Here is a 14,753-nt window from a genome sequence, read left to right on the forward strand (position 1 = left end):
ACTCCGTGTTAGAAATGATCTATCTCAAAGACAGAAACATCTCAGAAGTGAGATCTTGAGGTCTACGTGATCAAAGATAAACTGAAATATATTAATTAACGTCTACTCCACGCCATGGGCTAATGGGCTGGGCTGCTCCTGCCACGCGTGAAAAGCAGTGGCTGCAGCAGGGGGTGCACGCCGGGGGCACGCAGGCTGGGCAGGGCTCCTTTTTCCATCGTTCTCCTCCTGCTATTCATCTTACAGCCCGGTAGCTGAATAACCACCAAGGGAAGGAGGTCTCTGGGAAGTACGGTCCTCGGTGGCACTGCCTGCTGCCAGCGGGGTGAGGTGCAGCTCTGCCCGCGCAGGTCCCGACGTGTCCGATCTGCTGGCGGGTGCGCCGAGGCCAGGCGTGGTGCCCAGCAGCGGTGCTTGCCTTGGGGAGACATCCCCCAAAATGAGGTGGTGGTGAGTGGCACCCTCCCATGAATCTTGGGTTTGTTGGAAAGCACTGGAGCTCCAAATGCGCCGAGAAGCACAAAGAAGAGATGCAGCAGCAACTGCCCCGGGGAGACCCATCTTCTCTCTACTGATGCAGAAAGTAAATGGTATCAATAGCATTTTCTGCAGGGACAACTGGAGCTAGCTGGGTGATAGAACTGTGCTTTGCATTTAAGCATTTTTATATTATCTAGCACATCCTTCTTTTCAGGTTTCCAGAGGAGCTGTCTCAGGAGGGTCTGGTTAGACAAAACCTAGTTTCTGCTTCCATGAGCGTTTTCGCGGTGCCTCAGCCTGGGCTGCGACTGCATTTGTTGCAAACTGGTGACACAGAAGCGTGTGTGAGTTTTGCATGTCTGCAGCCCACTTTCGATGGTGCTCGTTTGGGGAACCTGTGGCTGCCAACATGGCCAGCAGCAGCTCTCTCCATGGCATGTGTCCTTCTAAGCCTGAAGGAGGGAGGGAGGGAGGGAGGGAGGCTGTGTTTCTCTAAGCTTTGCAAAAGTTGATGATGGTTTGTACAGCGCCAGGAGGAGATGAAGACATGTTTCAGCGAGTGCCTGCGGGTATAGACCTACACCAGGGCATGGCTGGTCCCACCTCCTCATACCAACATTGCTTTGCACAATCGGATTTTTTCCTGACATCTGTGCGTGGGCTGAAATTTGGAAGGTAGGAGAGAGACTACTGCTCTTTTAAGAAGAGGAGTGGGAGGAGCATTGCTTGGTCAGTGCTACAAAAGCTGCCAAGCCCTCCTGTGTACAGCACATCACCAAGCTTTCCAGGCAGTGCGAAGACCTGGAGGAGATCCTGGCAGACAGGACCATTGGTGAGGCTGTTGGCCCCTCCGGCTGCCCCCACGGCCCTGTTGTGCTTTCTCCCACTTCTTTACACTTTGCTTTCTGCCCGCTGGCTGGGCTCAGCCAGCAATTACACTTTATTTTTTTAACCCCCCCTTGCTCCTCTCGACCCCCAGGAGAGGATAGGGAAGGTGACATTGACTCTGTGATCTCCTCTGAGAGCCCTTGACTTGTCCCTCAGATGTGGACAGGGCAGGAGATCCCCCAGGGCAAGCTGGTCTTAAGATGCACAGGTATCTCTCCTGCTGTACATCCACTGCTGTACTTTATTAATAAAAACTCACTTGTGTATTTTTTTTCCCCCCTATACAAGCCTTTCCAGGGGAGTGTGAACCATTGTGGGTCTCACCATCATTTCCAGCTTTCAGGTGCAGAGATCCTTTGGGAGCCAGCCTTCCTCATGCCTGCAGCGAGGATGCCCCACACACCGAGGGGCAGGACAGGGAAGGTGAGCCCGGTCCTGGGGTACTCCACATATCGGGGAGCATGGGGTGGTACAACCCAGCAGAGGCCAGGCCTGAAGAGGGAAAACAACTTAACAAAGAGGCAGAGATTTGTGATTGTGTGAAAAACATGATGGTTCTTTGTCCACTCCTTTACTAACCCCAAATTGCAGAAGAAGGACCCAGGGAGTGGTTTTTGAGAGAGCATCCCAGACACTGGAATTTGAACATAGATTTAGGACTGTAAAGGCAATTAAGTGCAAGTGTGAGTGATCCTTGCTAACAGGTGTTTTGCAAGGCAAATGCAATGGGTCACATCCTGCGGAATGCCTGCAGGTGCTCCTCATTCCCTGCCAGCCTCCCTGTAAATCCCATCACGTGTTGTAGGGCATGTATACAGCCAGGGCAAGCCTAGGGCTTGTCTGAGGATAGAGCTTGAGATTTGGGTTAGTGAAGGTCTTTCACAGGTGGCTCTCCCCTCACTCTTCTGGACCAAAGGTAAAAAAATTAATAAAAAATTCCTTGCCCCACAGCAGCGCTGGCTGGTGGTGGAAGTGAGCAGCTGCTGCTCCCTGCCTTTGCCATCCCTTGGGATAGGGCTGGAAGTATCCCAAATGTGCTGATCAGGCAGCACTAAGATGTGGGGCTCTTTCTCTGGTTACACTGCTGCTGAAAGCTGGTTACAGTATGTATTTACTTAAATAAATATATATGAGTGAGGTTAGTGGATTTTAAACCTTGGAATGAGTGTTTGGGCTGATAAAAGCCTGGAGTGGATTTTTTTTTTTGAGCTTGAGAACTTGATTGTTATGTGCACTTTCTCATGCTTGCAGCTCCTATCCTCTGACTCAGGTGGGCTGGGTGCCAGTATGCTCTTGTGGCAGTTTCCTAGCCAAGTGAGAAAAAGGAAGTGTTGGGAAATACTTTTATTTTTTCTGGGTAAGCACCCTAGGGCACAGCCGATTTCCTTGAGATCATTCAAAATATTGAGCTGAAAAATGCCAGCATGTGATATCAGGCAGCTTTCACCCCACTCCAGCTCTCAGAGGCTGCATATATTGAATAATGAATAACCAAGCGCAGGGTTTCTTTTGGGGTTTTGTTATCGGTTGTAGATCCTCTGTTGTATTACATTAAAAATGAGAGCTGGAGTGTTTGCTGTCATGTATTCTGCAGACTTTTTAGAAAAAACAAGGCTTAATTAGGTGAGAGTAACTCCCCAAGCTTCTCTTGATTGTTATAAAAGAGGCTATTAAGACTTTGCAGGGAAAGAGAAGATAACGAGGACTGGAAATTAAGAAAATATGAAAACTTTCCCTTTCTAGGTTAAATGAGCCTTGTTGGAGACATTATTGCTGGCAGGAGGAGGAAGGATATAATCAAATTTATTTAATGGATGTATTTGTCTCGGGGCACAAGGGAATGTGCTGGAATCTGAGGTATATAGATTTGTCACATCATGTACCAAATACACTCGCCTTTTTTTCCCCCTCTTATAAAAAGCTTGTTTTTAAAAAGGGAAATTCTGTTAACTAAAATTGGTAGTCTTTCTCTTTCATAAATTATCACTCTGTAAGTTGCTGCAGATTTGAATAGCTTATTTCAGACTATAAGGGGAAAGTGCCTCTTGAGAAAGACTATCAGTGTATTAATTAGAAGGGCTTTTGCTACAGAATATCACTGGATATGGGATCAAGAGCCAATTTATTAAACAAAAGTTTTCATTTTAAAGTCTTCTGCAGCAGTCAGAGCTCAGGCCTTGTCTGTGAGAGAACTTTGACCTTATTAAACTGCATTTGTATTTCAGGGCAGCTGGGTTTAGTCAGACTCTAGCCCAAATCCCTGACCTGTGATGTAAGTCTTTTTCTTGCTACCCAAGCTGTGCTCTGCATTAGACTTTACAACCCACTTTTGATGCATAGTGCAGCTGTAGGAAGATGTTTTGGGGGTGATTTTGTAAGTCTTTTGCTGTTTGGGGTTTTTTTGCTGGGCTTGTGCTCATACCTTGCAATCTATGAGCACAACTGCTGCACAAGCTTGCAGCTACCAGCATCTGAACCCCGTGCCCTGCTCCAGCAAAGAAAGCTGCTGGTGGAGTGAAAAATTGATTTAAAATGGACTTGAGGTGGAGAAAAGCATGTGCAAATCCCTTTGCTCGATGGACACTGCAGTGTGGATGTTGCTGCTGAGTCAACTCTGTAGTGCTCAGTGCAGGCTCTGAACTTGCCTCTTCCTTCCTTTTTCCAGGAAGGCTGGGGAAAGCCCAGAGCTCTCTTCGGGAGGTCCCTGCTGCAGGTTGTGACTTCTCAGAGGAAGTTATAAGCCCAAAGCAGAGCTTTTTGGCACAGGCTGTGAGGCAGGACTTTGGAAATTGTCACTGTGTGATGCTCTCCACTGGTGCTTGTCACACTGTGCTGATCCGGGGGGGCCGGGATGCGCAGGCTCTGAGGGAAGTACAGAGGCATGCCTCCATGCAAACCCCTCTGCAGACAGTTATTGGCTTCCTTTCCCCGTGGGTGTTTCGCAAGTATGATGCAATCCCTCCTTGTAACACCCTTGATATTGTGCTAGCTGGCCCGTCCCGGCTGAGACCTGATTTTCCCAGGCAGGTGTGTGCTAGAGGAGGATGAAGGCTACACCCTCTCCTGGTGAGGGGCGATGAGAAATACCCAGAGATGTCAGCAGGTAAAGGCCATATGTAGGACTTCCAGATGCAGTGTTTGTGTGGCTTTGGCCATTTTCAGAAAGCAAACTCCTGGTTCCATGCCCGTTGGTCAGCCCATGCAGGCAGGGTAAGCAAAGACCACTGCAGGGTGGATTTGAAATTCTCAGATGTGAACAGACAGGGATTCTGTCTTGGCATCTGCTGGCAAAAATGTTTCATAAGAAATGAGAACAACGCTTGTCAATGAATTGGTGAAGGATCTGCCCCGTTCAGGAGAAGGGAAGGAAAAAAATGGTGTTGTCAGCTCCTCCTCGGCATTCCCCCGAGGAAGGCAGAGAAGGGCTCCCAGCACATATCGATGTACCTGTGGGCAAGGACAGAGCCCTGCCAGTCTCTGCGGAGTGCCATGACTGCAGCAGCCCTGAGCATGAACTCGGACTTTCCCAGATGGAGATGGCCCTGGGATGGTTCTTGGGGGGGAAAAAAATAGCTTTGAAAGTGCATGGCTGTGGTGGTGGTCAGCAGCGAGTGCCCTTTCCCTGATCCTCTTGCCCAGTGTGAGGAGGAGCTCCACAAGCAGCAAGTCAATAGGGAGGTCATGCCCTTACAATAAATTATCTGTCTATCTAAATAGTTGGATTAACAAGATCTACTTCAAGCCATCACAACATTAGAGATAAATCTGTAGTACTCGTCAGGAGGTGGGATGGGCCTTGAGGAGAAGTAATGCATCTCCATTGACTTCATACTCCACCAGATATTGTAAAACTCCATAAAATGTAAGACATGGCAAGCCAATTGCATGTTCTTCCAAAGACAGCTCTCCTCCTCTAACTGGCCACACGGTGGCAGAAGAAGCAAAGAATATTGAAAAAATAAGTGTTTTTAAAAAAAAAAAAAAAAAAAAAAAAAAAAAAGGGCCGTGAGGGCTAGCGTGGGGTTAGTGGGGAGGGAGGCTGGCTCTCGCCTCCTGTTAAGCTACCTGCAAGGGACTGAGGTTCAAAAGCCTCCATCGCTGTGAACATTTAAAAAAAAAGAAAAAAAGTTACAGGAAATGCAAATTATTTTGTGAAAGGATCTGTTGGACTGTCCCAGGTTATGAGTAGTTCACAGCAATCTGTTCATGCCCTGCTTTGCAGTCTGCTGAGAGCTTGGCTGATGTACTGGATAACTAGTTTTTGATGCTAGTTGAAGTGGTGATGGGTCCCAGCTGAGCTGTGTTGTGCAAAATTCTCTTTGGGACCTGCCCCTCCTGGTCCCCTTGCCATGGACAGGGCATGCCTGGATGCAGGACGGAGTCCCTGCTGGCTCCGTGCCGGAGGCCCCTTTGGTACTGCCTGTGCCATGTATGTTATCCGCATGGGGACCGGCTGTTTGTGGCATTCAAAGGTGCATTAAAACCAGATTCCATTGTCAAAGACCTGTGAGCTGATAGAGCTGCTACCAGATCAGCAGCTGAATCATGCAGGCTGTTTCAGGGTGTGAAAAAGCCCAGTCAGGGCTGCTTTGCTTCCTCTCTGTGGGATGGTTTCTGCTGAGATAGGGGTTTTGCTGCTCCAAGGCTACTGTGTCAGCAGCAAAACGGGAGGATGACAGTTGCCTTGATTTCTCCAGTGAAATCATGCCTTTGGCTGTGTGGGCTAAGTAGGGAGACAGATTGATTGAAGCAGTCTGGTCCATGGCAGAAGACTCTGGTTCTGCTCTGGCTGAGTATGGGAGACCAAACGCTTGCCTGTACCTGCTTCCCAGCTGCGCTGACTTGCTTGGATTTGCTTCATCTGGGAGCTCCCTGGAAGAGGATACTTCTCTGACACCACAGCCACTGTTGGCAATACATTAAAGATAATTACCTATCTAACGCTTAATTCTGTATCACAGTCTAAGTCTTGCATTTTAGTTGTAACTCCAGCAAACTTTTAAAAAATAAAGACAGCAGCATTTCAAACTAAACTGGATAGGGGCTGCAATTTGTACAGCATGGGAGTATTAAAGACAAGTGTAGCTGTCTGGTTCCTCTCTTCTGGTGAGACCAAGTTCCCTTCTTACCGGTTAATGTGGGTGAGAGATGAGGACTAACTGCACCTGCAGGAATAGATTGTAGAAGAGAAGAATATAGTTGTTTGGGTTTTGTTTCTTTTTTTTTTTTCTACTGGGCCAGGTGAGCCAGGCTGCCTTGGCCTTTGGAAACACGCTGGTGCCTGGCCCCGAAGGTTGGTGGTTCATTGGGCATCATTGATCCGTTCAACACCCACCACAGAGCACTGCAGCAGGAAAAATGTCTGAGAACAGCAGCTCCCTCTTCTAGCCAACACAAACAGGCTAGGAAAACATCAGAAAAGTATCAAAAAAGCAGTGCAAAAGCTGCAGTATAGTGTTGATCTAAGTTTAGTTCTGTTATTGTTTTGTGGGTAAGGGAAGTCTAAAGCTAAACTGGTTAGGCATTATATTAAGATGTTTAACAATTTCCATTCATTATTTTAAAATGTGTTTAAAATTGCCTAGCATTGTTTTCTGGTTTCCTCTGTTGTGGTTAGGCTTTTGTGTGGAAAGGTAAGTAACAGCACAGCTGCATGGAGAATAGCTGCATGGAGTGGAAAGGTTGCACTTGGGATTCAGAGGAGTGCTGGCTGCCCCCTCGGGAACGCTGCCTTGCTCCGTGGGGATGTGGGAGCCTTCACCGAGCCACGTACTGCTGTCCTGGGATAACTGGGGTTAAAAAAAAACGAAAAACAAACCCACTCAAGTAGGCTCCTGCCTGTCTAACACCTGACTGCTATTTTGGTGCTGCCCAGGGCAGGCTTTCTGTGTGAGCTTAGATATATCATACTGTGTAAAACTGCCAGACAGTTGGTGCTTAAGTCGAGCAAATGTGACCGGTTTTAGCCTTAGTAAAATCAATAGGGTACTATTCTTGCTTTAAAAATGCCGAGTGAAAAATTTCTGTGCGTTTTCCAGGTCTCTGGAAGCCCGCAGCTGCTCTCTGGGCCCAGTCGTGGTGCAACAAGGTGAGTTTTGCCCAGTTTCCAAGGAGAAGCCTGCTTTAAAATGGGAGCAACGCCGGCTGCCGAAATGACGGGGTCTCCTGGGCGCTGGGGTCGAGCAGCCCGCCTGCTCCCGGAGGTCCTCGGGGCCGTCGGCAAGGGACGGCACCAGGAAGGCTGTTACAGAGCATATTGCTCCAGAAAAGGCTGTTTTATTACCAGACAATGTCAGCAACGTAATAGGAAACTGTAGATTTTTGTGAGGTAACATCTCGTCTTTCTCGAGTTCGGTGGTTCGTGTGGAAACAAATATTCCCGTGCTCCGTGCCCTCTGGACTGGGGAGATGCTCCCTGGAGGAAGCTGTTTCAGGTGAGTGTTGCTCCCATTGACGTGTTACCCCAGCCCAGAGGGAAGAGGGTGCGGGTTTGGCTTGTGTGCTGCCGAAAGGCTGGAGGCTCCGGGGAAAGCTGGGCAGCTCTGGGCCCAGGGGCTGCAAAACCTCCCCGGGGGTTAGGCGGGCAGGCTCGGCCACCCCGGGCAGTGCCGGAGGAGTGCTCTCCTGGGGATGTGCCTGGGAAGAGTTTGCAGAGGGGAGAAACACCGAGGGGCTCTAAGCACCTTCCGTGGTCTGTCGCGACTCGGGAAGCGCTCCAAGGCGTGTTCGTGGTGTTCGCTTGAGCATCGCTGCAGGGACTGGGCTTCTGCACCAGAGGGTTACCGGCCGGCCTGTGACACGGGCGAGGGGGGACCCGGATCGAGGACAGAATTGTGCCCGGCGTCCAACCGCGGCTCCAGAGAGGGGCTGGGGAGGCGGGCAGAAGGGGGTCTAACCCAAAGGCTCCGGGGCTCAGAGGGCCGCGGGGACGAGCCTTCTCCCAAGCCCCGGCCGCAGCCCTTCCCCTCCACCACTTCATTCCCTCACGCCGCGCAACCGGGCCGGCCCGCGGCCTCCTCCCTGCGGCCGCTTTCCCTCAGGCGAGAGCCGGCCACGCCCCCGCCGCCTTCCCGCCGGCTCGCCCGGGGGTGTCCGTGCGGCGGGCTCCCCCCGCCGGCCCCCTCCCGGCACTACAGCTCCCAGGCTGCTCCGGGGCAGGCGGGACAAAAGCGGGGGCGCGGGTGGGGGGGGGGGGGGGGGGAAGTGCCGCCAGCCGAGGGCGGCCGAGCCGGGCCGGGCGGCGGGCAATGGTGCGCGGCCGGCGGCGCGGTCGGCGGGCAGCCTAGGAAGCGAAGCGGGCCGGGCCGGGCCGAGCCGGGCGATGCGGCGGTGAGGGCGGCGGGGCCGGGCGTCCGCCGCGATGCTCCGCCGCAGCCTCAGCCGCCTGGTGAGTGCGGGGCCGGGGGGGGGGGGGGGGGGGAAAAGTTCTGGTGTTTTGGGGTTGGTTTGGTTTGGTTTTTTTTTTTTTTCCCCCTTTTTATCTGTTTTTTTTTCCGGGGTGGGGTGTGCGGCACGCGTGGGGGACGGGGCGCATCCCCGCGGCGGGGGTCGCGGCCGCAGCGCTCCCGCCCCGCTCCTGCCTGCGAGCCGCAGCGGCAGCTCCGTCCCCGGAGAAACCCCACGGGTGGGCCCTGCCCGCGCTGCGGCTCTGCACGAGAAGTTCCCTTTGCTGCGAGAGCCCAAACCTGTTTGGGGTTTTTTTTTTTTTTGTTTTTTTTTTTTTTTTTCCCCCCCCCCCCCCCCCCCCCCCAAAAAAAAAAAAAAGACCCCAAAACCTGGTGGAGGGGGATTCCCAGTCCCTGGAAGCGTGCACCCAAACCCGCGTGGTTAGAGGCCAGGCGAGGTGCAGGGCAGTTGTCGAGGTGCTGCCCGCCGCTTTTCACCCGCTTCCCGTCCCCAAATACGTTAAAAAAAAAAAAAAAACACACCCTCCCGGTGCCACATAAGCTACTTAGAGATTTCATTTCACCGTGACCTCATTGCTTGGCCTGAACTCTGTAATTACTCTTTTTTTTTTTTTTCCCCTCTTCCACAGCAAGTGTGGTAAAACCAGTGTTTTAACATAATTTCGGGAGCTTCTGTTTATTTAGCAGTGTCATTTATTGCGCAGTGCGTAGTTAACAAAGTTCCTCAAGTTTAAACAGCAGGCATCTGTTATTAGTGCAGCGTATGCACCCTTGGAGGTTCAGGAGCTGTTTCCTGAGGCACGTTGCACCTCTTGGCGCCGGGTTACCTGCCAGAATAATGGGCTCTGCCTGCGGCTGCCCGCAAGGCCAGAACCGCTGGGAGATGTATTTTCCTATTCGCTTTTAGTTTTGAGCGAGCTGTTTGTGCTTCCAGCACAAGGGACTCTAATCTCCTTCTTTAAATCTGGAGGTAGCTCTGCAGCAGTTCCGGGAAAAAAATGGTTAATTTTCCCCTTTGTAGGCTTTGGGCTAGTCCTGTAGAGAACACACCAACTGCAAGTATTGTTTTGCAGCCTGAGGGACAAATAAATGTATCAGATCAGAATCTCAGGGCACTGAGATTAGACTTTGATGACTTTGAGTTTAGCTCTGCCTTGTGTTACAGGCTTCCTACCCTGCCCTTGGCAGGAGGCTTTTTCTAAGTTGTATCGAGAGGCGTTTCGGGTATGAAGCATCTCTGCTGAGTTCAGCTGTAAAGTGTTTTTAGGTGGCTCCTTCCCATGAGCAGGAACCTACGGAGGTGCCTGCCTGGGCTCTGGCTCCAGCATCCTCCTCACGCGTGAAGCATGACCCCTGCCTGCGCTGCCCGGTGGTCCCGCACCGGCTCTGTGCCACCTCTCGCAGTCCCTCGGCATGGGAAGGGGACGTGGGGGACGTGCACCGCTGCTGGGGTGTGATCTCCACGGGAGTGGAGAAGAAACAGTCCTGAACGCTGAACCCAGGTATTGCTAACTGCTCTGTTCAGGGCTGAACGGTTGTAGCCCGTATTTGGAGGGTTAGAGGTAGTTTTCTGGTTAGAGGAACAGCTCTGCTTGGGGGGGACCAGGGCAGTGCCCCAGGGCGACTGCAACATTGCTGTGGGTTGTTGGATACTTTTTCCATCTACCGGCTGTGCAAGTGGCATTTGAGCAGCAACAAGCTGTGTTTGTTATCAGGCTGGTGCAGGTGGCACAGGTCCGCTGGCCTTGGGCAGATAGCAGCTCCCGCCGTGCTGCTGCGGCTCTGCCCCAGCCCCAGCCCTGTGGGTCTCCCAGGACATGGCTGGGTTTGGGTTGGTCCCCCCTCCTGCTCCGTGGGAGGAGAGGACAGCCCCCACCCATCTCCGTGGAGGTATCCCCAGGCTGCCGTCTTGCCCTCGGTCCTCTATGGGTGGCGTGGGGCTTCAAGCGTTGCTCATCTTGTGGCAGTGGCGTTGCAGAAAATTCACTGCAGTTATTAAAGGCTGCAGATTATCTGACACCAAGATCCCATAGGGCTACTCAGACAAATGTTGTCACCTCTCCACTGCGTGGTCTCTGCCAGAGGCTCATAAATACCAACGGATATTAAAAATCCTGTTTTCAGATGTATTTCGCAGCTTAGGCATGATGAATGTGCCTTGCCCTGCCAACATGACTGTTACGTGGCTCCGTTTCTGCCTCCCGTAAACTTATTTTTATCCTGGATAGGGTATGAAACGGGATGCTGAAAAAGAGCAAGAAGGGCAGAGTGGCGTATGTGGGTCTGCTTTGCTACCCTGGGGCTACAGGCCAATGCCCTCTGCAAAAACAAATTGGATTCTGAACTTCAATTTACACCACTGAAGTCATCCCTGCTGAAAGAAGAGTGGGGCCAGGATTGCTGTGGGGAGGCGGGATTGAATTGCCATGGTTAATCCACTTTCAGGAGATACTGTCAGCTTGAAATATAACTTTAATTCTTTTTTTGGTAGATGGATTCTGGCATTGGAGTCTTATTTTTAGCCTTATGCTACTCATATGGCTGTTGTGGGGAGATGTGGGAGTAGAGTGGGGTAGTGTGTTGGTGACCAGGGGAGGGTTTGGGTCCATCTCCTTGTGCTGGGCTCCCCGCAGGACTGGGGTGAGCAACTGCCCACTTCCAAACTCACTTGGCAGATGCCTGGGAAGCGCTGGTCCCTGCGTTGTGCATCAAAGACAATGTGCTTTTTTTTTTCTTAATTACTTTTCTTGGGTTCTTGTGAAGCAGGCAGACAGCCGTACCTCCGGGCCACCGCTACGCACCACAGCTCTGGCGATGCTGCAGGGCTGGTGCTGATTGAGGCTGTTGTAAGAACTAAGAAAGAAATGCAGAACGAAAAGTTACCGATGCCCCCATTGTTTTCAGTTTTTCCCCCATTTGTATGTATTTAAGGCCAGGAGCTGTCGCCCTGCTCGCGGTGCAGGAAGGCTGTGGGGGGGAAGCACCCCGGGGTGCGCTCCCATCTATTGGGGTGCCTGGTGCTGGCTGAGCCCACCGCTGGTGCTCGCATGTCACGGCATTCCCGCCTGGGTCTCTTGCCTTTGCAGTTAGTGCGGGTCCTTGCTCTGGAATTTTCCTATTCCTGTTTAAAACCCAGGATAAGTAAGAAAATAACAAACAGTCCGTAACCGGGAGCAAAATTCTTTGTTTTCTGTGTTCGTGCAGTGTACAACAGGACCTTAGTTGTGTTATTCCCTTTTAATTAAATACCTTGGGGCCTGATCCTCTTTGCAGCCCGTGCCCTGGTAAATCCCCAGTGTTTAGCAAGTGCTGGGCTGGTCCTGAGCTGCTGGCTGAAGAACGTTTGCTTGACGTTCGGGGAAAGAAGATGCCTCTTAGACGGGCGTGCAGTGCTTGTCCCTGGGTTGGACCTGTGTTGTGACTCGGTGCCTTTGCCTTGTCGCAGGCTGGTAATGATGTTCCCTTGCTCGTCTTCTCCTGGGGTCTCCATCCCTCTCTGCTGCGCGGCTGCCGGTGATGGGGGTACCCCCAGGTTGGTTATGGGGCTGTGTGGGGTCCCCTGCCCTCTGCTCTCCTCCTCTTCCCAGGACTTGTCAGCTCCTCCGGGTCAGGACCTGTCCCTTGGTGTCCCCGCTGGAACACCTCGGGCTTGCCTGCTTCCCAGTGGAGGAATGGTAAGGAAAGCAAAGGGGGTTTGCTTTGTGCAGCCCTAAACCCAAGGAGCTGCCTTTGTAACCGGCCGTTACTCTTCATTTGCATGCTTAGTGCTGCTTTCATGTGGAGCTTTTCCATCTGGGGCTCGTTTTATCTAATTAAAAAAAAAAAAAAAATTGTGTGCAAACCACCAGGAGGCAGGGTTGCAGGGGACAGGCACTTGAGACCAAACTTTAATGTCACCTGTGGCTTGTCACCTCTGGGGGGGGCTGCCCCAGCCAGGCTGCCTGGGCACTGCTTCACTGCTTGCTTTGCATGCCCTGGCTGCGCCCGCCGAGCCGCTGGTGTTCTGCCAACAGCAGGGAAGGGTTTCTCTCATTAAAGTGCTTGCAAGTGTCACAAATTTCCTTTCCAAATCCTTACCCTTCCCGAAGCGGTGGGAAGACTGATCCTGTCCGGGCGAGTGGGGGCTCACGTGCGTACAAGTGGTGCCTGGTATGAGATTCAGGGCTCCATTTGGGCTCTGATGTAGTTTTGCAAAGCCCCTTTGGATTTTTTGAAGGTCATCAAGTGCCCCCCAGCCCCGTGCTGCTGAGGAGGGGGGTCCGGGTCAGGATGCCCCACGGCAGGCAGAGCCATCAGCAGGACCAGCGCGCAGTGGTTTGTCCCCTCGTGTCCCCAAAGCCCCGCATGGCCGCTTCGGGGAGGAACAGAGGCAGGAGGAAGGCCTCGGAGGAGGCACGTGTTGACTCAGGAGGTGTGTGCCGGAGGTTAGGGAGATGACTCAAGCCTGGGGAGGAGCGGGGCAGGCGGTGATGCTCAGCCCCGTGGGGTAGGTCCTACCCGGCACTCTGCAGGAAAATACTCCCATTGAGACCTATTCAAATGGCAGAAAATGGCCCAAAGTCACTTTTTAGAAGGGAAATAAATTGCCTGTTGGCAATGGGGAGTAGGTGAGGAGGGGCAGGGGTGGGTGGGCAGAGCCCCTGGGGCACACCTGGACCCTGCCCGGCTCGGGGGGATGCTGGAGTAGGTCTTGTGGGATATGTCTGAGCCTGGGGTGGTGAAGGATGCTGATTTACACTCCCGTCTTTAGTTTTTGCAGCAAATGTGTAATAAAGTCTATTTTGGGACACGGAGCACATCTGCGATTTTCTTTCACGCTTGCTTTTTTTTTTTTTTTTTTTTTTTTAGAAAGTGTGAACCAAACATTACAGTGTGTGACTGCCATTCCTATTCTAATAAGAAGAGCATAGGTGGGAGTTGGAAGCCTTGAGAATTGCTTTTTTTTTTTTCCCTTCCCCCAATGCAGCCACGTTAACACCTTGAGATTGAGGCTGTGTGTCAAACACCTTGTACCTGACTGCTAACTTCTGCAAGAAGCGTTTTGCTTTCATTAATGTGACAAAAACCTGCAAGCAGCAAAGGTTGGGGCTGGGGTGTCTCCGTGACACTGGGTGGCAGTTCTGCTTGGAGAAATCCTACACTTCAAAAGAGTGTGGATTTTAATGAAGCGACTTGAATTTTTCATGAACGTTGCTGGGATTTATTTTGTAATGTGTATTTAACGTGACAAAGGTGTTTCATGCTCTCAGGGCCGGTTCCCCTATAGCAGCCCATGCTTAACCACAGAGAAGAGAACGGAGGCTCAAATTGGGAACCTGGAGCTGCAAGAGGCTCTTCCCTGGGGCTGCAATCCCTTATTGATGCCCCTACCCTGGAAAATGGGGTCACAGGAGTTTCTCAAATTCCTGTAACCGTTTCTCTTTAATGTTGCAAAGCAGTCTCTTAAGTGTAGCTTTATTCCCAGTAATAGCTCAACCATTTGGCTAAAAATAAATAAGAATCAAACAAAAAACCCTAGCCTCGGACAAGCAGCTGCATGGAGATGTTCACATATGCAGTTAAACTTTGGAGAGGTTAGAAATGGCTGTAAGGATGGACTGGAAAGCACCGGTCAAACGTTAATGATAAATGGTCCTGCCAATTAAACCTGTGGTGTGCAGAAACTTTTCTGTGGAGAATAACACGTGTCTCAAGGCTGTATTTTATTCTTCACTTGAAACTGTTTTTTTGTCTCTAGTTGGTATTTTGCTAAGAATAATAATGATTGTCTGGGCTGTGTGGGGAAAGTTCGGAGCTGAACCGACTTGAGTTGCAGCTGAAGGCATGGCAATTTGCTTTTAACAATAAAAGTTGTAAAAGCAAACAGGCTGTCTATTAATAGCAGGCTTTTCAGCCTTGCCTTTAATTTTATCCTGTTGCCTTTGGTTTATGTACTTCCTTTCCGATTAAAACTGCTGCTTTTTGGCTGTAACTGTTGAT

General features: G+C 51.3%; 1 protein-coding gene across 10 annotated transcripts in view; it reads left to right on the top strand.

Moving 5' to 3' along the window:
* The first annotated feature begins 8,623 nt into the window (after nt 1–8,623).
* The window catches only part of ATP11C (ATPase phospholipid transporting 11C), a 58,913-nt gene continuing 52,783 nt past the window's right edge, over nt 8,624–14,753 (top strand). For all 10 annotated transcript variants that reach the window (XR_005931006.1, XR_003920845.2, XR_005931007.1 and 7 more), the window contains exon 1: nt 8,624–8,755. Coding sequence is in view for 7 of the 10 variants with exons in the window: in XM_029996669.2 (XP_029852529.1) it covers nt 8,729–8,755 (27 nt within the window). In the remaining 3 variants the exon portion in view is untranslated. The remainder of the gene's footprint in view (nt 8,756–14,753) is intronic.

This window comes from Aquila chrysaetos, chromosome 21, assembly GCF_900496995.4.
Source record: "Aquila chrysaetos chrysaetos chromosome 21, bAquChr1.4, whole genome shotgun sequence".
NCBI lineage: Eukaryota > Metazoa > Chordata > Aves > Accipitriformes > Accipitridae > Aquila > Aquila chrysaetos.